General features: G+C 55.8%; 1 protein-coding gene across 1 annotated transcript; it reads right to left on the bottom strand.

The window, feature by feature from the left end:
- Nucleotides 1–479: 479 nt before the first annotated feature.
- Nucleotides 480–17975, bottom strand: BPIFB2 (BPI fold containing family B member 2). Its single transcript, XM_045981821.1, has 15 exons — nt 17867–17975; nt 15857–15950; nt 14172–14276; nt 13138–13284; nt 11449–11509; nt 9896–9956; nt 5581–5672; nt 5156–5341; nt 4880–4933; nt 4133–4303; nt 3489–3556; nt 3263–3308; nt 2503–2566; nt 2120–2196; nt 480–521 (listed from the first exon to the last, which is right to left on the bottom strand). Exons 1-15 carry the CDS (start codon nt 17973–17975, stop codon nt 480–482), a joined length of 1377 nt encoding a protein of 458 aa, XP_045837777.1.
- Nucleotides 17976–21100: the final 3125 nt, after the last annotated feature.

Genomic DNA, 21100 nt, shown 5'->3' with positions numbered 1-21100 from the left:
TCTGCGGCTCTCCAAGGGCCCCCTTTCAAAATCCAAGCTTCCCCGGGCAAGCAGGAGAGGGAGGCAACAGATCTGGTCAGCAGAGACCTGGTAACATGCTGTTCTTCTGCAGGTGCCTTTAGTGGCTCCAGGGACAAACAGGACCCAAGAACCGGATGGAGGTCGCTAGCTTCAGGTTTGCGCCAAGTTCACCAGGCCTGGCTGGAAGTTGTGGCTCAAGAGAAAATGTTTAATGCGAGAGGGGACAGGTCGGTACAACCTGGAGGAGCAGAGCGACCTGCTGCTCACATCACAGGAGGGGGAGGGAAGGGAGGGGAGGGAAAAGGAGGGGAGGGGAGGGAAGTGGGAAGGGGAAGGATGGGAGGGCAGGGAGGGGTACTCAGGCATTCAGAGAAGATTGAGCAGCCTGGCTGGATCATCCAGCTCGCTGGTGATGGCTAAGCGTGGCTTTGCCTCAGTTTCCTCCTGGTGGTCCCCCCTCAGCGCTGGTATAAGAGTCCGCTGGATACCACAACGTAGCCCTGGAGGGCAAAGAAAACCATGGGCCAGGCTGGAGGCCACCTGAGGACTAATAGGACCCCCAGCTGCCCTGTCAGCCTGGCTTTGAGCTCACGCTCTGCCACTCTTGCTGGGTATGTCCTGAGGACAGTCCTTTGCCTCTTCCGGCCCCAGTTTCCTGCTGTCCCTTGGGAGTGGGAACAGCATCCACCCTGCAAGCCCACAATGGGGACGCAGCCAGAGCACAGGGGCAGATCCCCCAGTGACACAGTCTGGTGGGCGTGATGGGGACCAGCACTGTGTTAGGACTGGGAGTCCAAACACTGAGCGTCTTCTCTGGGTGCAAGTCTCCCCAGCGGAGCCAGGAACCTCCCATATGTCCTCTGCTCTCTACACGGCACCGCAGAAACGTGCTCAGGGCCTGCTGATCATCCATTCATCCATCCATTCATTCATTCATTCAACAAATCTTCATTGAGCCTCTGCTCTAAGCCAAGCCTCTGACCTACGTGAAGCCCTGTGCCATCTGCTGGGAACAAGGCAGACCCAGTCCCTGCCCATGCGTAGCTCATTGTCCAATACCATAATCATTATTAAATTAGAACCAATTAAAATTAAATAAAATTTACAATTCAGCTTCAGAGCTGCACTAGCCACATTTCAAGTGCCCAGCAGCCCCCTGGGCCCAGTGGCTGACTGTGGCTACTGCACTGGACCGTGCAGGCTTCCATCTTCACAGAACATTGTTTTGGACAGTGCTAGTCTAGGGACCTTTGACTTTGGACCCAGTTGGCTGGACTTCTGAGTACCAGGCTGGGTCAGCCCCTGACCACGTCTGTTTGCGAGAGTCTTGGGGAAATTCCCACTAACAGCCCAGGCTCCAACATGTGCCGATTGTTGCTTTTTTGCAGGGTGGAGGGCAGGTCCCTCAAGGGCCTTGGGACCATAGTTCTTAAGCAAGCAGGGCATCATATCTGGAAAAACATCAGTGGGTCCCTCTTGGGGGATCTGAATAACATGCAGATGTTGGGCTTGTGGGACCTTGGCTAAGCTTTCTGTCCTATGCGTGTCTTGTTGAGTGAATAGAAAGAATATTATCTTTTTTTTTTTTTTTTTTGATCCCGGGTGAAACAGAAAGAAGTTGTAGAGTCTCACCCTGGTCAGTGGTGACTGAAATTCCCCTGGGCCCACAACTTCTCATCATGGATAGTGATTTTAGAAGGGTCGGGAAGGCCCCTGTCCCCCATCCAGCCTGCAGGGGTTTGTGTACAAAGCTGGACCAAGTTTCTCTGTCATCTTCCCCAGACACCAAAGGGCTATGCCCACCCCAGGGCGCAGATCACGGGTTGACTGAAACTGCCAAACGTGGCCTGGCATGATATCCGACGAGGACTAAAGGGTGGGTGAGACCTTTGCCCCAGTGTCTCTGGACGTCCTAAATTTTCCATCTCATAACGGCTAACGATTCATGGCATGGGTCTCAGCAGGAAGAGCAGACACCCCCAGGCCCGGCTAAGCCGGTGACCCCACTGCTGGTACTGGCAGGGAGGGAAGACAAGAGGGGGTCCTGCCTCCCCAAACCCAGCCTTCCCCCGAGGGTGGAGAAAACCCAAAGACGCACCTCATAGACGAAGACCTCAGAGTTGACATAGCGAAGGTTGACGACCTTGGGGAGGGCGATCCCCATGCCCAGGAGAGCTGCAGGAGGGGAAGGAGAAACAGAGCTCAGCCCGCCGGGAGCCCCACTGGGAGCCAGCCCCGTTTGAGGTCCTCGTGTGCACTGTGACACAGAGCCCCCCACATGGCCAGGGAGGGAGAGCCATCATTATTATACTCACTCTACAGAAGGGAAAACTGAGGCTTAGGGAGGAGAAAAAACTGAAAAACTCCCACCCTCTTCACCTCTGAGCCCGGGAGGTGGGAAGGTGCCTGGACGGGAACGTGGAGCCGTAGTGCGTCAGGAGGGAACCCTGGGGGCCCACCGGCGTGGAGGGCAGGGCTCACCATTGAGGTGATTGAGCAGGGGCTTCTGGAACAGGGTGTCCATGAGCGGGCGCACTTGGGTTGTCTGCAGCCGTGTCGTCAGGGAGATGGGGGGCCATTGGCCCGCTCCAGTGAGGGGCCGGGAGAGATGGACAGATGGGCCATGCGTGAACACACAGACAGACACACAAAAAGCAGAGACACAGGTCGGGGGAGGAGGGCAGGTCACCCCTGTCCTGCCTTCAAGCAGAGTCCAGCTACCCTTGGGGCCGGGTCGGCTTTCGAGAGGAGACTGAGGCCAGCCTGACAGATGCCACACGGCCGACAGGTGGCTGGCGGACTGCCCGATACCAGGTGCCCAGCCACCTTGCTGGTGCTGACCAATGGATGATGGACTGATGGTGGGTGGCCTTAGGGACTGACAGGCCGGCCAGTGAAGGGCTGCTTGGTGGCTAAGGACCCAGCTGCATCACGTGGTCGAAGGAGCAGCCAGCCCCGTGTGGCACCGGCTTGTCAGATTTACCAATACACTCCGAGATTCTTGGACTGACCAGTTGTCACCCACCTGGCAGGGACAAATTGGCCGACTGACTGATCCCACAGAAGAACCAAGGCTGACCGGCCGACTGACCGGCTGACAGCCCATCTGATGGGTGGGCCCCCGACTGACCACTGTTCCCGAGCACCCTGGGAGGAAGCTTGATCATGGTGTGCTAGTGCATGGGTTCAAGGCCTGTCCTACACAGGGAGGGGTCTCTGGAGGTCCCATCCCCATACTCACATCAATGAAGCCCACATTGGAGGAGGCCACGGTGAGCTGGATATCCCTGAAAACGAAACAGGAGGGTCAGGGCTGGGGTCTAGATCCCCCTTCCCACCACACCACACATGCTGCCTCCCAGGCTCCTCTGACGGACGCAGTGACAGGTGACACTATGATGAGTGGCTGCAGGCCCACTGCACAGAGGAACACACCGAGGCTGCTGGATCCAGGAGGCCTTGCTTACCCCAGCACAGATGTGGTCCCCCGAAGCTTCACGTTGGACATGGAGAGTTGGAGGCTCAGGTTCACAACCTGGGCATGAAGGGAGAACAAGGTCAAAGAACACAGAGCCACAGAGGAGCCCTCGGGAGGCCGCTGGCTCTCACCCATTCCCTGACTGATTCAGGTGTTCAAGGAGCATCCGTATGTGCCAGGCCCTGAGCACAGCACAATGTGAACGAGAGAGACCAGGCCTCTGCCCTTGGGAACACTCACAGGCCAGGGGAGGAGGTGAACAGTGACCAAAGTAACCAGACAGGGTCCTTAGGAGCAGGTGCCTGGAAGTGGTAGCATGGGAGGGGGGCGCTGATGGGGACCATCTTTCTCAGGGTGGTCCAAGAAGGCTACCCTGAAAAAGGCTGCAACATTTAAGCTGAGACTGGAAAGATGAGGAGAAGATAGCCATGCCAAGGGCTAGGGAAGGAGTGTCCTAGGTGCAGGGTCCAACAGCACGTGCAAAGGGCCTGTGGCAGGAATGTCATGGCAGAGAGAAGGAACAGCAAGGACACCACCGTGGATAGAGCAGAGCAAGTGAAGAAAGTGGGGCAGGAAGTGAGATCTTGGGAGTCACAGCCCTCCCGGCCAGCCTCACCAGCCCACCTCACTCACCACATTGAAGGAGAAGAGGGACCGGAAAGCCGAGTTGGAGGCCACAGCCTGGACCTCCACGAAGGGCTGCAGCTGAATTGTGGCATTGTTGGTATGAAGTGTGGCCACGGGTGTGGCACCCAGCCTCACCTTTAGTGCCACAGGCATGGGCTCAGGGAACTGGCGGGCCACCTGGGGGAATGGAGGAGGAGAGAGGGAGGAGTGCACCTATAGGGGCAACGTCTGGGTGGCTCTCTACACATCGTGCCTCCGATGCTGATCAAGCCACCAACCATATGTGACTGGGCCACAGAGGTATGTGTGGCCTCAGGCCCCTGCCCTCGGGGGCACCCAGCCTGAAGGGGGTGGCAGGCATGAAGATGGGCACAGCCTATGTGATCTGTGCCAGGAGGGACAGTAGCTCAGGGGCTGTGGGAGCTCAAAGAGGCCCCTGGACCAGACTGAGGGTTGGGTCCTCCCCTAGGAAGCCACCCCTGGGCTTGGTTTTGAAGACAGAACAAGAGAAAGGGAAGCAGAAAGGGCCCTTCACACAGAGGGCAGCGCTTGGACAAAGGCACAGAAGGAGGGAAACAGCACGATGTCTGGCGGGGGCGAGGGGGAGCATCCCCGGGGTGGGGAAGGCGCAGCGGTAAGGACAGAAGCTGAAGCCCACAGGGACAGATCCCAGCCAGCGCAGGCCCCCAGTCAGAGAACCTCCCACCTCAGTCCCAGGTTTCAGTCCCTGAAATGACTAAAAATGTCACCAACCTCAGGGATGAGCTGGCCCAGCACGGACGTGTTCAGCAGGTTGTCCTCCGACTTCTGAAATCAGCCCCCAGGTCCCGACAGGGTTTAGGGCAGCCGCTCCTCAAGCTCGAACACCTCTTGCCTCCCCTCGGCCCCTTTTCCACCTTTCCAACAGCCACCCTGTGTCCCCAGAACTCGGGCGCCCCCCCCACAGATTGGCCCCTGTGGCCCCCCCATGGATTAGCCCCGCAGGGCACGCCTGTCCCCTGTGGTCGGGGCACGGGGTCCGACCCTCACCAGCTGCCCCGTGATGTCCAGGTTGAGGGCACCAGCCTTCTGCAGCAGCAGGAGGGCAGAGTCGAAGAGGTCCTGGGAGAGGCCCACAGTTGCCATGGCACCAGCGGCCCCCACATGAGCGGGCAGCACGAAGCGGGCGGCCTCCACGGGCAGGACGATGGGCTTACCCAGGAGGAAGAGAATGGCCTGTGGGGTGGGTGGCGGCAAGAGGGAGAGAAGCGGTCGCCTCAGTAGGGTGGCAGCTCCGTCCCCGACCCTGGGCTCTTAGACGCCCCCCACCTGACAGGCCTCACACCCGTGTCTGCCTCTAAATGCCATTCCAGCTCCTGTCCCTTCAACACCCCTGCTCCTCTAGGACTGTCCCAGGAACCCAAGGACTCCTGAGGCAACAAGGCCCCCCAGCTCTGGGCAGACAAGGCACTTACACAGACATCCAAGGAAATGTAGTCCTCAGTGACGGTGGGCGCGTTGACCATGGAGTAGTGGATCTGGGACTCCGGACCCACAGGGGTGAGGCCTCGGTAAAAGCAGGACAAAGAAGAAAAGATCGTACACTTAGCCTTCTCCACCAAAGCCTCACTGATCCAGAAAACTCCATTATCGGACAACTTTGGTTAGCCAGACCCAGGCCAAAGAACAGAAAAGGGAAGAAAAAAGGCCTCTGAGTAAGGGACCTTCGGTTGCAAAACTCACACACCCAAGAATCAGCCACTCGTGGCCTACGGACTCTTGTTAAGACAGTATTAACAGCTCGGGTTTTTGTTTTCCTAATCAGAGAAAGACGAGAGACACCTAATTAGAAGGAAGGAAGAGGGTCACACTCCCCCTGAAAAAAGCAAGAAGGAACCGCAGAAAAAGAATATGGCGCCCACACTTATGCAGGTGTGGACGTTTGACTTACACTGTCCCATTCAATCACCAGCACGATCCTGTAAGATTAGGAGCCATTTTACACACACACACGCACACACTTTGATGAGTTCAGTTGTGCCCAGGGTCATGTATCTGGTCTCCTTGGCTCCAAAACCACGTTCTTTCTCCACCTAATTCCACAGCCCTCCTACAGAAACTCAAAGGCACACGCCCTTGGGGCCATGCAGTGCAGAAGCACGGAGCAGGGGCTCCCCAAGACACCCTCAGGGAGTCCTTCAGGGAGGCACAGAGGAGAGTCCAGTTCCTATAGGGTAAGTTTCCCCCAAAGCTCACCATATTCTGATTGGGAAGGTTGCAAAGGGTGAGTGCCTTGTGGGAACCGTACCTCTGGACGCAGTGAGGCTAGCCAGCATGGCAGGTGAAGCCTCAGCCCCGTGGCCAGGAAAGCCCAGCTGTTAGCAATAGGTCCTCAAAGGCTCCGAATGACCAAGGGGGGGTGTGTGTGTGTGCGTGTGTGTGTGTGTGTGTGTGTGTGTGTGTGTGTGTGCGCCCCCGCATCAGATTTCTGCCGGATTTTCTATGTCTCTTCTGGATTTAATTTTATCTCCTCTAATGTTTTGGTAGTTTCTTGTGATCATAAAAGCAATACACTATGATTCCATTTCTACAGCTCAGTAGGCTATCAAAGATTGGGGTACTGGCAGGAGGGGGGCAGCTCAGAGGGACTTGAGGGGCTGGCGAGATGTTCTGTATCTCGAGTTTGGTGGTGGTCCCGTAACTGTGACTCAGAGGACAGTCACCAAAAAGAATATAGGACTCCGTGTTTTTAAAATGAATAAAAACATGGGAAATTTTAAAATAATACATATTCACTGTGGACATATAGACATTTTTTGAAGGATGGGGAAAAAAATATAGTCCCAAATCTCAAATTTATTTTTTTCAGTACTTTCCTCCACAGAGACAAAGGCCTCCCATCTGTCCCTCCCTCAGTAAAGCTGCGATGAAGCTGAGTGTCGCTTCGGGTCCTTCTGTTTTCTTTACAGAGTGCCACTATAGCTTAGTTAAGGGCACAGCTCTCAAGGCGGACTGACTGCCTCAGTTTCTTCATCTGTAAAATGGCGCTAATAACGCTATAGGAAATATTGGCGTTCATTATACTATATTTTGCCAGGCATGTTGCTAGGTGATTGAATGGCCTTTTAAGTTGTGCTTTTTAGTGACTCTACCAGCTCACACTCTAGGTACCCATGACTCATATATACAATCCCCGAGGCCTGAAAGCCTAGATTTCCTTTACTAGATTGTTTTCAGTTCCTCAAAGAAAAGGGCAAGAGCCAGTCTTTGCTGGGAACCCAATTACAAGACATCCTGATGGAGATCGCCACACTGAGGAAGAATGGAGGGATGAATGTTTACTGAGCCTGCTGTCCTCCAGGCCCTTCACCTGAACTGTCTGGTAGCAGCACGTGGGAGAAATGGGAATTCTGAGCCCATTTTTTTTGGATTGAAATAGGCTCAGAGAGATGGAGTGACTTCACTAAGATCACACAGCAATGGAGCCACAAGGCCAGAATTTAACTTTATGTCCTCCGATTCCAGATCCTTTCTCCTTGCCCTCTTGGTGCCTCCTGTTAAGGTAACAGGAGTGGCTGTCATCAAAGAATGATCCCTGAGGGGACTGTGAGGTGGGCCATGAAATGTGGGCAGGGCAGTGGCTGGACACGTGAGCAGGAGAAAACCAGCACAGGTCTGTCAGCCGGTGCCTCTCACACCACACTGAGGATTTTAGGCTCAGAGTCTGCAATTCCCCATCTATTAATCGGGGATACTGATGCCATCTCGTGGGACTGTTGTTAGAAGTTGGCACAAGAAAGCCAAAGCTAGCTTGATGTGAAAATATTCACTACAGAACCCAACGCAGATAAACGTGGACGCTGCCTCCCGGCTGAACTGCAGCATGGCCCCTGCCTCCTGTTCCCACACACCCATTCCCGCACACCTGTCCCACGTTGTGTCACCGTCAGATGTAAACCCCTGGCACAAAGGAAAGCCGACCAATTGCCAAGTGCAGCTCGCAGCAGTCAATAGCTCTGGAGTTTCCAAAATCAGTGATGGTGACCCAGGGAAAGTGCTAGAATCCCAGGCAAAGCCGTCAGATAGAAGAAAGTGTGCTTCAAACAGGAGCATCTTCAGACAGGTGGTATGGGGAAACAGAGGGAAGCCTGGATTCTGCTCAGAGCTCCCCGAGCACATGTTACCTCCCAGATCAACAAAGGAAGCATTTTTGGTGAGTCTGGGGACAGGTAGGGGGTCACCAGTGTCGTTATTAATGTTGATGAGTACTACTGAAAAGAAGACGAGGCTGTGGTATATGTGTACAATGGAATACTATGCAGCCATCAAAAGAAATGAAATCCTGCCATCGGCAACGACGTGGATGGAACTAGAGGGTATTATGCTAAGCGACATAAGTCAATCAGAGAAAGACAATTGTCATACGATCTCTCTGATATGAGGAATTTGAGAGGTAGGGAGGTGGGTCGTGGGCGTAGGGAAAGAAAAAAAGAAACAAGATGGGATCAGAAGGGAGACAAACCATAAGAGACTCTTAATCTCACAAAACAAACTGGGGGTTGCTGGGGGGTGGGAAGGGAGGGATAGTGTGTTTGGGTTATGGACATTGGGGAAGGTATGTGCTATGGTGAGTTCTATGAAGTGTGTAAGTCTGATGATTCACAGACCTGTACCCCTGGGGCAAATAATACACTACATGTTAATACAAATAAGTAAAAAATAAAAAGAAGAAGACGAGGCTGGCCTGCTTTCATAGCTTTTAGCTTCGTATTATGAGATGAAGTCCTGATCGAACCTTGTTTAGGCCACCACCAAAGCCACGCTTCCGTGTGGACCGTGCGTAGTAGCTGCGAACCTGGGGACCCAGCCTGCAGTCGGGGAGGAAGGCATGGGGGGCGGTGGGGAGGAGACCGATGAGTGGTGGGGGTTGGCCAACATACAGCCCAGGTCCTGCTCGTCAGGGAGGACGCAGGTGCGGACCCCTTAGTCTCCAAGAGCCCCTCAGGGGGAGTGAGCCCCAGCTGCACACCGCAGTGCCTGCTCCCGAGCACGCCCTCCTTCCCTGTGTTGCTGGGCGCCTTCCCCACCCGTGTCCCGAGGACCCGCTGCATCCGAGCCTCTTATGCCACATTTTGTCTCGGGGTCTCCTTGTGGGGGCTTTCTCCTAGTATACGCCTTGTCCACCTTGGATAGGAGGATCCCCGGGAAGATCAGAGGCGGACTACCAGCCTGACAACAGGTGGAGAGGAGAGAGAGGCTTGCCTCTGGGTGGGGGGGGGGGTGACCCCCGAGAAGGGGAGCAGGGGCGGGGGCACTTGCAAGTAGATGAGCCTGAGTTCTGCTGAGCACACACTGAGTCAGAGGAGCCCATGAGACCTCCAGGAGAAGGGGTGCAGCAGGAAATGGAATGTGAGAGCCTGAGCCCCAGAGTGCAGGGGGAGAGCCCGCCAGACACTGTGGGAGATGTGGGAGCAAAGCCAGGGAGGATGAGGTCTCTGAGTCTCCAGGCAGGGGAGGAGAGAGCTGCAAATGGAATGTACTACACACACACAGACACACACACACACACATACGCAAGCATGCTTGCACACTTTTACACACACACTAAACATTTGAAGACTCGATTCTAGAATTCGGAAATTCCTTGAGTTCATCAAGAATTGTTCAGTCATCTTATGATTGTTCTCCCAGAGGTCAACACTGACTAGGGGGGATTTTTGAAGAGTCTTGGGGGTCCCAGCAGGGATCAGGGGCCCCAGTCTCCCCTCCCCCCTGGCTCCCAGGTCTTACCAATTAAAGTTCCCAGGTGGACATTGAGGCCTTGCACCAGGTTGGAGATGCTCAGGCACAGCTGCGGCAAGACAGAGGGGAAGGCTGGTGAGGAAGGCTCTGGGGCTGTCGGGGTGAGGCCGGGAGAGTCTAGGGTCCTAGTCCTGGGCCTGGCATCCCTCCCTTCCTCCACCATCTGGCCAGCATCTTCTAGCACCTCTCCTGGGCCCTGAGGATTCCGAGAAGCTAGGGCCCGTGGGCACGGAGAAAAGAACAGGAGCAGGGGGCCACACCCAAGGGGACCACAGCTGGGCCAGGACAACTGAGGCAGGGAGCCTGCTGCATTGGGACTCAGAGGGCCAGCGGAGGGGAAATGCTACAGGCAGGGAAGGCAGGCGGTGGTCAGTGAGCAAGACTGGAGTTCTCCCTGGGCACAGTGGGCAGCCTGAGAAGTATATTAAGCCAGGGTCAGTATGACCGAAGGTGGGACTTCAAGAGGAGCGACTATAAGGCCAAGGGTGGTCACAGCCCAAGGCAGGCAGAACTGAGGAGACTGGGCCAGGGGAGACCAGGCAGCAGAGGAGAGGGCCAGGTCGGGCTGAGCTGCCTTCAACCCTCAGGCCTCAGTCTTCTCATCTGCAGGATGGGAATGCTGGGGCCCGCCTCCGATGGGTGTGGGACAGCATCAGGTGGGTGGATTTGAGGCTGTAGGGACCGAATCAGGAGATGGGTTGGGGTGGGAAGGGGCTGAAATGGACAAGCGGCTCCCCCCGCCCCTTCCCCCAGCAGTGGGACCCTAGCCCGAGGGGCACCATCTCTCACTCTGCCAAACTGTTCCAAACTCCTCCCAGATGTTAATGTGCCCCACCTCTCAACCACTCCAGGTTGTGTGTGTGTGGAGGGGGGGATGCCCAGGAAGGGAGGCGTACTCTCTGCAGGACAGGTGTGGAATTGGGGGCGGAGGGAGGTTAGGTGACTCGTCCACATGTCCCAGCTGGGAAGGTGGGGAGCAGGGTTCAAAACCAAGCCACCCCCGACTCCAGTTCCCACGCTCTTGTCCACTTTCATTTTGTCTCTTTTTCATAAGCCACGGGGCCCCTGAAAGCACTACCTCCACCCCAGCCTCCGGCACAAAACTGGGGCTGGCCCAAGAGCCTGAGCCTCTCTCCGCCACAGTGCTCACCCACCCACGAACCTGCCCTTATTTGGGCCTCTCCATCACTGCCCTGGACCCTCGCCCCAGCCTCTTCCCTGCCCTCATGGGACAACGGAGAAACAGGGCACCTGGGTGGCTCAGTCGGTTAAGCATCTGACTTCAGCTCAGGTCACATCCTGGGATGAAGCCCCGCATCGGGTTCCCTGCTCAGTGGCGGGGGACGGGGGCTCTGCTTGTCCCTTTATTTCTGCCCCCCCCCCTTGCTTCTGCTCTCTCTTTTGCAAATAAATAAATTAAATCTTAAAAAATTTAAAAAGCAGTAAGAATCGCAACCTCTCCCTTGCCTACAATGCCCCATTCATCCACCACGTCTTTTGAGGTTAGAAGGTCCTCCGTCCCGGGAGAGCTGGTCCTTTACCTTGTTGCGCAGCACAGCTTTGATGTGCTTCTGCACCGGGACCAGCAGCCCAGGCGCCACACTGAGAGAGGGAGAGAGAGAAGGTGCTCCTAAGCTCTGGGTCACACATTCGGGCCTGTTTCTCTTGACAGAGCCACCGTCTGAAGCAGAAGTGTCTCCCCCAAGGCAGGGGGCCAGGAGCCCCATTCCACACCTTGCCAAGTGCCGGACACAGTACCAGCACCACTGTCTCCACAGGTGAGGAAGCCAAGCCTCAAAGAAGAGGTCACTGGTTTTGGGGTTTGGAAGTGACCAGAAGTGATGATGAGGCCAGGCGTAGGAGAGACAGAGAATATGTTGCAAAGGCCAGACTCAGCCACATTCCTGGTCGGTGGGCATCATGGCCGCTCTGAGCCCGGTGAGCTGCAGGTGCTTCCTGCTTGGGCTCCAGTTCTCTGTGACACACCCAGTAAAGTCCCTTCCTCATTCTGCACCTCAGTTTCCCCTCTGAACAAGGGGAGATGGGTGTAAGTGGTTTCTCAGCAGGGATCCATAGCAAACCATGGTTCCTTGGGGTTTCGTAAAGTTTTTATTTAGATTTCAGTTAATGAAGCATCTGTTTCTTGGTTTGCCTCTCTCTCTCTCTTTTTTCCCCTTTGTGCCTCTGCTTTGTTTTTTAAATTCAACATATGAGTGAAATCATATAATATTTGTCTTTCTCTGACTGATTTATCCCTTTTAGCGTTATACTCTCGAGCTCCACCCATGTCATTGCAAATGATAAGATTTCATCCTTTTTTATGGCTGAGTAAATTTCCATTGTGTGTGTGTGAGTGAGTGTGTGTATCCATTGAATTATCCATTCATAAGTGTTGATCTGAGCCGCAGCCCAAGCTCACTGACTGTGCCTCAGAGGAGGTGGGGAGGCGGCAGCTGAGGTTTTAATGCCGTTAACTTCTGGGCTTCCCTTTCCATGAGCAGCTGCTGCCCATGAGGATGGAGAGGGCCACAGGACATGAGCACGGAGGGACTGATGCCCAGCCCCCTCTGGGGGAAAGGCCAGCTCCAAATGCCCACCCAGCTTACGTGTGACAGAAGGCGAGTCAGGCTACCGGGGTTCGAACGCACTCCACCGTTCGCCAGTGGTATAAACTTAGGCAAGTCACTTACCTATTCTGTGCCTCCATTTGTAAAATGGAGGGAATCCTTACATCTTCCTGGCTGGGCTACTGTGATGTAGCAAAGGGCTTAGAACCTGCTCTGCACACAACAAACAGGTGCTCCAGAGGTGGGAGCCACGGATTTGACTCACAGTGAGGTTGTCGGGTTGACAGGTCCCAGCCCCCTGGACCTCAGAATCCCCATCCCTGCAGGGAGGGACAGCCCCTGAGGCCTACAGTGGCCACATCAGGCCAGCATCCTCCCTGAGTACTACGGCAATGGTTGGTGTGCCACGGGCTGGGGGGTGGGGCGGGGCACTGGGGGTGCAGGAGAGGGGACATGGCCTCTGGCTCCACACTCTCTGTGTGACTTCGGGCAAGTCCCTCCCCTTCCCTGAGCCTCAGTGTCCTCAGCCATAAAACAGGTGTGATCCTTGGGGTCTCTCAGGCCCCTCGTGGCAACTGGGTGAAGGCTGGAATAGGAAGCTCAAGAAATGGAGCCACCGCCTTGGGGTCGGACCCTGCAGCCCAGCCCCCACCATGCACTCACCCGGCGCTGCCCTCAAACACAGCGGCGGCGTTGAAGAGTGGGAAGCAGGCGGAGATGCTGACCACGGGGGTCCTGATGGAGCCTTGGGCCACGCCGGCGTCGGCCAGCAGTACCACGGGCAGCGTCAGCTCCAGGGGCTCGGGGACTCTGCGGGACACCCATTCCTGAGCCCTGGTGGCATCGCCCAGCACAGCCCACCCTGCAAACTCCGCGTCCCCCCAGTCCCCTCCCCCAGTCTGGGCCTGCCCTCCACTTGACACAGGCAAGACCCCCACTCAGCATGACACGGCCCCCTGGCGGGGCAGGCTCAGGGCCCTCCACACTCCACTCAAGGTCATGGACATTGCAGCAGATGGGTGTGAACTCTGGCTCCCAAAACCCTCTCCCTGTGACACCCTGGACCGGCCACTGCCCATCCTGAGCCTCAGTTTCCTCTTCTGTCGAATGGACATGAGAGTGACGGCCCCTCTCTCTCAGCTGTGCTGAGCTTGCTGTGAGGTAACCTCGTGAGTGGAGCCTGGCCCCCAGCCAGCACTCACACAACCGCCGTGTCAGCACGGACAAATTCAAATCGAAGAGATCCCTCTGAAGGCCCAGCCGATCTTTTGGAAATCAGACGCATACAAAGTGACTGAGACACAGGAATGATTCTAATAATGACATTTGCTGAGCACCGACTCTGTGGCTCGCACTGTGGAAGGGGAGGCGTGATTTTAACTACAGCATGGAGCCCTTCCCTGCATTCCCCAGCGCTGTGCTGCAGAGTTCCCTCCCATTTCACGGAGCGGGAGACTGAGGTCTGCAGAGGTGAACACTGAGGGCTGCAGGGGTGAACCTGCTGCCCAGCACAGCTGCAGAGCAGGGCCTAGGGTCTTGAATTCTCACTGTCTCATGCCTCCACGGGAGGGGGGGAAAGAGCACCAGACGGAGTGCTTGAGTGCAGGACCTGGGAGTTGCTTGACTCTCTCCCCTCACTCTGTCCCTTGGAGCTTCCCTGAAATCCCTCTGCCTGCCCCACCAGGAGATTCACTCACCGGAAGACCTTGAAAGTAAAATTGGCTGCCACCAACATGCGTACCCCAAAATTGGCAACGAATTTCAGGTCGAATTGGGACACACGGACATTCGAAATCTGGATCCTGCGGGGTGAGAGTGGAGGTGACTCGTGGCTCCCATTAAACCTTGAAATCAACTCCAAGGCGCCTGTTACAAGCCGTATCCCCACTGTTGAGGTTGCGAGGAGGAACTCTATTGGAACCATGGGATAAGGAAGAGGTAGTGAGTTCTCCACTATAGGGGCATGTAAGCCCCGTGGTTGTTGGACAACCAGCTGGCAGGGAAAGGGTGCAGACAGGATTCCCAGCCTGGGACAGGAATGGTGGGAGATGAGTGTTTGGGTCTTGGAGGGATTTTAGTTTCTGAGAGAGTTCGGGAAAGCTTGGAAGGTGGGACCCACAGAAGGCAGAAATCCCCTCTGTAGCATTCTCGTCAACAGCTTCTGCTGGCAGCCCTCCAAGGACGGGAAACTCATTCCCTTCAAAGCTGCCTATGCTGATTGCTAAGTACTTTCTAAGTAACTTTTCCTTTTTTTCCTAAATGAGTCATCTTTCCCCCTACATGTAGGTGGGGGTGGGAACAGACATGACAAAATGATATGAATTTGAAAAGTCACATCAGAACTCCACCCTCCAGGCGCCTGGGTGGCTCAGTGGGTTAAGACTCTGCCTTCGGCTTAGGTCATGATCTCAGAGTCCTGGGATCGAGACCCACATCGGGCTCTCTGCTCAGCAGGGAGCCTGCTTCCCCCCCCACCCTGCCTACTTCACTGCCTGCTTGTGATCCTTCTCTCTCTGTGTCAAATAAATAAATAAAATCTTAAAAAAAAAATCTCCACCTTCAAACACTTTCACTGTTGGCACTTGGCGGACATCTTTCTGGGGCTCTCTCTGGGACACAGGCTGACCTAGACCCTGCTTCTGTTTGCTCGACAGCCCCTTGGATAGAGTCCCACTTCTGCAAGCAAGCACACTCAGTGCTGTGGGCCAACAGTCACGTGGGACCAAGCCTGAAACACTGAGCAATCCTCGACTGTCGGGTGTGTCTGTTGTCATCCCGGTTCACCATCCCCAAGAGCCGTGCCCCATTCCTACCCTCGGGGCCCCACCCTGGGGGTCTCCACCCCAGCTGCTGGTTGGTCCGCCCAGTGTCTGAACATTTTAAATGTTTTTAAATTAGTCATTCAGAACTTGGTAGGTTTTAAATATATATATGACTTCTCTTGGGAACCCAGAGATCCAACAATAGTGAGTCTGTTCCCACGTGGCTGGGGACAACTCCCTTGGCCCTTGGATCTGAGTTCCAGATGGCCCCCATCTCCTTTGGCCTTTGAGTCTCTGTGGGGGTGCTTAGGCTCCGACTTGTCTAAATCTGGTGTCTCATTTTTGGAGAAAGTAGCCAAGGGTCCTGCCAGCCCTGGGGACCTAAGAACTACAGTCTTGGCCCCTGGAGGCAAGACTAATTAAAGAGGCGCCAGGCTCCCCCTGCCCCCAAGTCTCCGCCTCCGTCCCACCTCCTTGATCATCTGTGACCACTCACTTAAGGGGTGGGAGAGAAGACCTCATCCAGCTGTTGGGAAACACTCCCCTCTATGTGGGGTACTCATCGTTGGGGGGGTGGGCAGCAGGCTGAAGCATTTCCCCCTCTAGGTGGGAGCACTCACCTGGTGGGCTGGTGCACCTCTCCATTCCAGTCCAAGAAATACGGGACCGTGACCTTCAGGGCCTGCTGGAGAGGGGCTTTGCCGATTTCTGACACTGCGGGGCCGGAGCAGGATAAGGTCAGGATGCCCGCCGGGGCCACCAAGCAAAGCCACACAACTCAACACCATCTGCCCCACATCTTGGGCAGGGAGGACGCAGAGGCTGGAAGGGTCACCCTGGCCCTCGGACGGGGACGGGGTGGGAGTAACAGCTGGGTCACAGGGAGGCCATCACAGGGACATCACTCACACTCGGCCCCGCCAGGCCTGCTTTTCCTCTCTTGCTTCTGCCTTTCCAAATCTTACTTGTCTGCCCCGCTCCTAAAACACAAGAGCATCCTTTGCTCTTTTGCAAGACTCTGATCCAATCCCATCTCTTCAGGAGCCTTCCCCAAGTCCCCAAGCAGAAGGAGCATTTCCCAGTAGAGGGGGGCAGAAGATGGGGGTGCTATTCTGAGGGGCCAGAGTTTGAGGACTCTGGAGTCCCTCAGATCCTGGGTACCAATCCCAGCTCTGCTACTCACTACTGTTGTGGCTGCTCTGTGCCTCAGTTTCCCCTTCTGTAAACTTCCAGTGATTTTGATGGTGCCCATCCTATAGTGTCTCCTTAAAGCCTTGGGGCACAGTGGATGTTGGTTCTTACTGTCGCTATTTACTGTGTAATAATGGCTGTCTCTTCTCTAGCTCTCCCTTTGAGCCAAGCACTGTTCTGAGCGATGTAGCTATGCCCCTCTGCCCGGTTTACCGAGAGGTGAAGACACCCGGCAAAGGGGAAGTTGGAGAGGCGGAGGCGCCCGGCATCCGAGCCCTGGACTTCCTCATACACCTGTGCTTCTAGGCGAGGGAGGTGCTAACTAAGCAATTTAACACGAGTGGAACGAAGACGAGGAGTAACGGGGTGGGAAGGGAGCACCAAATGAAGAGTCCAGAGCCCTGAACTTTGCTCAGACTCACTATGGGAACCAGCAAGTCACTGCACCTTTCTGGGCCTTAGTTTCCTTAGGACCTGGAGCAGGGAGCCCATAGTCTCTATGTTCTCGATAGCCCTCCCCAGTCTGGCCTTCCGTGGCTGAACCAAGACTCGCACCCAGGCCCCTAGACTCTATTGACGGTGCTCCCCCGACACAGGGCTTCAAGTCTAGGACTTGCAAGATGGGATTGGAAAAATGCTGTGAAGAAGCCACCCAGCCCCACCTTAGAAAGAGGTGTGTGCGGACTGGGCCTCCCGCTGGATTTCCACCAAGAACATAGGCAGGTGTGCCTGAGATGGCTCGCTGGAGACAAAGGAGCCTCACAGAGGACGGGCAGAGGGAGGCCGGCCAGCGGAAGGCAGAAGGCCTTGTGTCCCTGCCTGTCGCTTCCGTGAATGGCACCATGTGTGCCAGACACGGACTAACACGGGTCACTGACCCCCTTCACTGCCTGTCTCTCTGCCCGGATACAAGGTCCTGGAGGCTGTGTGAGCGCCACAGGGATGCTGCTGCCTCGATGCTCCGTGGCCTGGGCCACCGAAAGCCTCTCCTGCAGGCTGACTTGAGTGCCTCACCCTGTAATCTGAGTTTGATCCGGTCTTGGGGGAAGTGGCTTCTGATTTCTCACCCCTGACCCAAATTTGGTGGGATCCTGGCGGGAACTGGGGGAAGCTTTTGTCCCTCCCTGGATCTAGGTTTTCTCATCGTGCCTTCCTCCGGGGATAGGGCAGGTCTTAGAAGGAAGGATGGGGCAGTGTCATAGGATAGAGACCTTGCCCGAGGGGGCCCAGAGCAGGGCTGGTCTTTTCCCTGTGACCCGACAGAGATCTAGCTCCAGGACACTACCTCCAGGTCCTCGTGGGGCTTTTGGGGTCACGGACACAAACACACACACACACACACACACACACACACACACACACACACACATGTGCCCTTGGGGCCATGCCCGTGCCCACGTGCAGACACCCAGGGCACGGGCGAGCGGCTTGACTCTTACCATAGCCCAGCACGGCCTTGTTGAGTCTGACCACGGTGCCCGGCAGGGAGGTGCCGACCACCGGCAGCAGCAGCGCTAACAGCAGACCCAGCCCGTGCGCCCGAGCCATGGCTGTCCTGGCCACTGCCCCCCGAGATCTGTGGGCTGGGGTGGGGACAATATCAGAGAGTTTGTCCAGGACGCGCCCCCACTCCAGGCTGCTTGAACCCCACCCCCCACCTGGAGGTTGCAAGGCCTGCATGGTGATCCCAGCCCTGCCTGAGACCCCCCACACGTCAATGCCACGTCTCTGCATCGAGAAAGATCGCTCACCCTGCCTGCTTCCTCAGGAACCGCAGGGAGACTGGGTCTGAAAGAGGGCCCCAAGACCCAGAGAAGATGGGACCTTGCCTGAGGCCACACAGCAAACTAGAGCCGGCTGTAGGACCCAAGCCGTGCCAGAGGGAGGCTGAGAGCCGCTTCCTGCCCTGAGGAGAGAGCCCAGGCCCACCACCGCAAGGCCTGGGGCTGTGTTTCCTGATGCCGGGGTCCAGCCCATGTGACAGCCCATCCTAGTGTCCCCCCTGTTCGAACCCTCCCAGAGGAGGACCCAGGGGAGCTCCGATCCTCGTCTCATCCTGTACCAGGTGAGGAATGTTCTAAAAGCGGACCTCTGCCTTCCCCCTCCCTCCAACCCTTCCAACCCAGCCCAGCCTGGTGAGCAGATCTGAGTCTGACTCAGGTGTGGGGGCCCACTGCTGAGATGGGCTAGTGGAGGCCCAGCGAAGTGGCACTTGCCCAAAGTCCCCAAATAAGACCGGGGATGGACCCTTCTGTAGAAGGCGGTCGGAAGTAGTATTCCCATTGAACAGATGGGGAAGTCGAGGCTCCTTCCTGGAGGAGTGCCAGCCACATCCCCATTCCTACCTCAGGTGGTTTCCTGGGACAGGTGGATTCTCAGCCCCAGCCAAGGCCTCCTGAGCCCCCTGGCAGGTGCGGAAGCTGCTTTATGAAGCTCCTGGGTGTGCAGGGCCCACTTCGAAGAGACTCAGGGAGGGGCCGGTTTGCTTGTGGTTGGGAGTGTTTTCCCTGCAAACATGGCCTTTCCCAAAATGTTTCATCCTTATATGTGTGATGGGCCTGCCACGTAACCAGGCTGCTGCCAATGGCTACAAGACCCTGGGAATGGGCCAGTCTGGGGCCTCCTAGGCCAGAAGATCTGTGGAAAGAGGCTTGCTCTTTGGGGGTCCCCCTCATCACCCCAAACAGACCTGGCCTGGCTCCAGAGGACATGGCTGCCCCAGGCCAGGGAGCTAACTCACTAACCTCTCCAGCCTGGTGCCTCTAAGCTCTCAGAAATGTGACCCTTTTAAGGGCAACAGACGACAGGATTGTCTATGTGTTTGTGCATAGGACATAGTTTACTGTGCGCAGGAAGCAATGGCGTAATGGCAGGGAGAGCCCATCTGTCCCTCTGCGTGGCTCAGCTGGAGTATAGGCACAAAGGGACTTGGAGCCTTCCCCCACTCCAGAGCTCTCTGTGGCTCCCTCTGACTCCATACCAGCCCCTACGCCAGGACCAGAGGCCACGCCCACCCTGTGTTGGATCCCCACTAGGGCCCACAGAACTGCCAGGGACCACAGACACCAGCAAGCCCTCCTCTGAGAGCACAGAGCCCCCCTGCCCCCTCACACCCTACTCACCATGGCTGGGGCAAACAGCAGGATCGGTGGGAAGGAGCACAAATATTGACCAAAGCCACTCTCGGTGTTTGCTCTTGGCATGAATACTTCCTCTTCTTCGACATATCCAGTGTGGGGCACGTTGACTGACAGCCCATGGGCACAAAGGAGGGAGATTCTCAGCCCCTTCTCCCTACAGCAGTGGCCAGCATGGTTGGGTGAGCACCTGAGACTTGCAAGGCACTCCGCCAGCCACTTTGTCTTCCTCCCCCAGGACGGAAGTGGTTCTGTTCACCTCTAGAGCCAGTGCCTGGAACATACCAGACGCTCAGTGAGTATCTGTTGAATGAATGGATGAATGAATGAATGAACAACTGAAAGGCCCTTGTACCAATTCTGGGGGCAGCATTTCAGGGCTTCCCCTTCACTGAATATTCTCAGGGGTACCGTATGAGTTTCCTGTTGCTGCTATAACAAATTGCTACGAACACAGTGACTTAAAACACAAACTTATTATCTTATATTTCTGGAAGTCAGAAGTCCAACATGGATGTGGCATGGCAGAAATCAAGGTATTGGCAGGACTTTGTTCCTTTCTAGAAACTCTGGGGGAGGATTCGCTTCCCTGCCTTTTCCAGCTGCCGGAGGCTGCTTTCACGGGCTGCCTTAAGGCCTCATCACCTTCAAACCAGCAAGTTGGGGCTGAGGGTTCCTCATGCTTGCACCATGTCCTTTCTGCCTCCCTCTTCCATTTACAGACCCTTCCGGGATAAGCCAGAATATTCTTCTATCTCAAGATCAGTTGATTAGTGACCTTAATCCCATCTGCAAGCCCCAGATCACCTTTGTTCTGTAACCTAACACAGTCCCACGTTCAGGTTCTAGTAAGCAGGCGTTCTTGAGGGGCAAGTCTTTGGCTTCCCACAGCAACTTAGCCTACAATTTCAGCAACCACCACCCAGGGACAAAAGGAGTTCCTTTTAGTTTCGTAATCCGAATAAACTCTCCATGGACAGGGCTGACGGAAAAAAAAAAAAAACGTAGCCAGACATTTCCACTCTGTTATGCTTTTATTTGTCTCTAGGAAATGCAGAATTTTATTAAAACAACAGCATATGCAGTATTCTGTGTTCTGCGAAACGTTCCCCAGAGAGCAGACCCACATATAAGATGCCTTCACGTAGAGCCCAAGCAGGTGGCAAGTCTGGGAAGCTTGGAGCAGGGAAGGAGCTTGGGCGGGGCGGGGCCACAAAGAAAGCCTGGTCTTGGTATTGGAGCCTCTGCTCTGCTCCTGCCCAGCCGCTGAGATCCTGGCATGACCCTTCCTGTCCTGGGGCCTCATCTTAAGAAGTGGAAAGTGGGTCAGAATGGGTTCGGCCAAGGGGGAGTTCCGAACCGAGCTAGAGACTGGGCAGAGCCCTCCCCCCGCCCCGCCCCCCTGCTCTATGAGGTCACAATTGCCCACCAGCTCCACATGACCCGGAGAGACCCTGCGCAGCCCCTGCCAGGGAACGCTAGGAGCTGGCGGCAGTGGCAGCCACTTCTCCCTTGCCAACTCCCGCAGAGCCCCAG

Source organism: Meles meles, chromosome 16 (assembly GCF_922984935.1).
Source record: "Meles meles chromosome 16, mMelMel3.1 paternal haplotype, whole genome shotgun sequence".
Taxonomy (NCBI): domain Eukaryota; kingdom Metazoa; phylum Chordata; class Mammalia; order Carnivora; family Mustelidae; genus Meles; species Meles meles.
This window is presented reverse-complemented; position numbering and strand designations above follow the sequence as displayed.

Coding starts and splice junctions, on each gene's coding strand:
- BPIFB2 (XM_045981821.1), bottom strand. CDS start 17,975: ATGGCTCGGGCGCACGGGCTGGGTCTGCTGTTAGCGCTGCTGCTGCCG. Junction 14,277..15,856: donor GAGGTGCACCAGCCCACCAG/GTGAGTGCTCCC, acceptor CTCACCCCGCAG/GATCCAGATTTCGAATGTCC. Junction 4,934..5,155: donor TGGACATCACGGGGCAGCTG/GTGAGGGTCGGA, acceptor GGCTGATTTCAG/AAGTCGGAGGACAACCTGCT.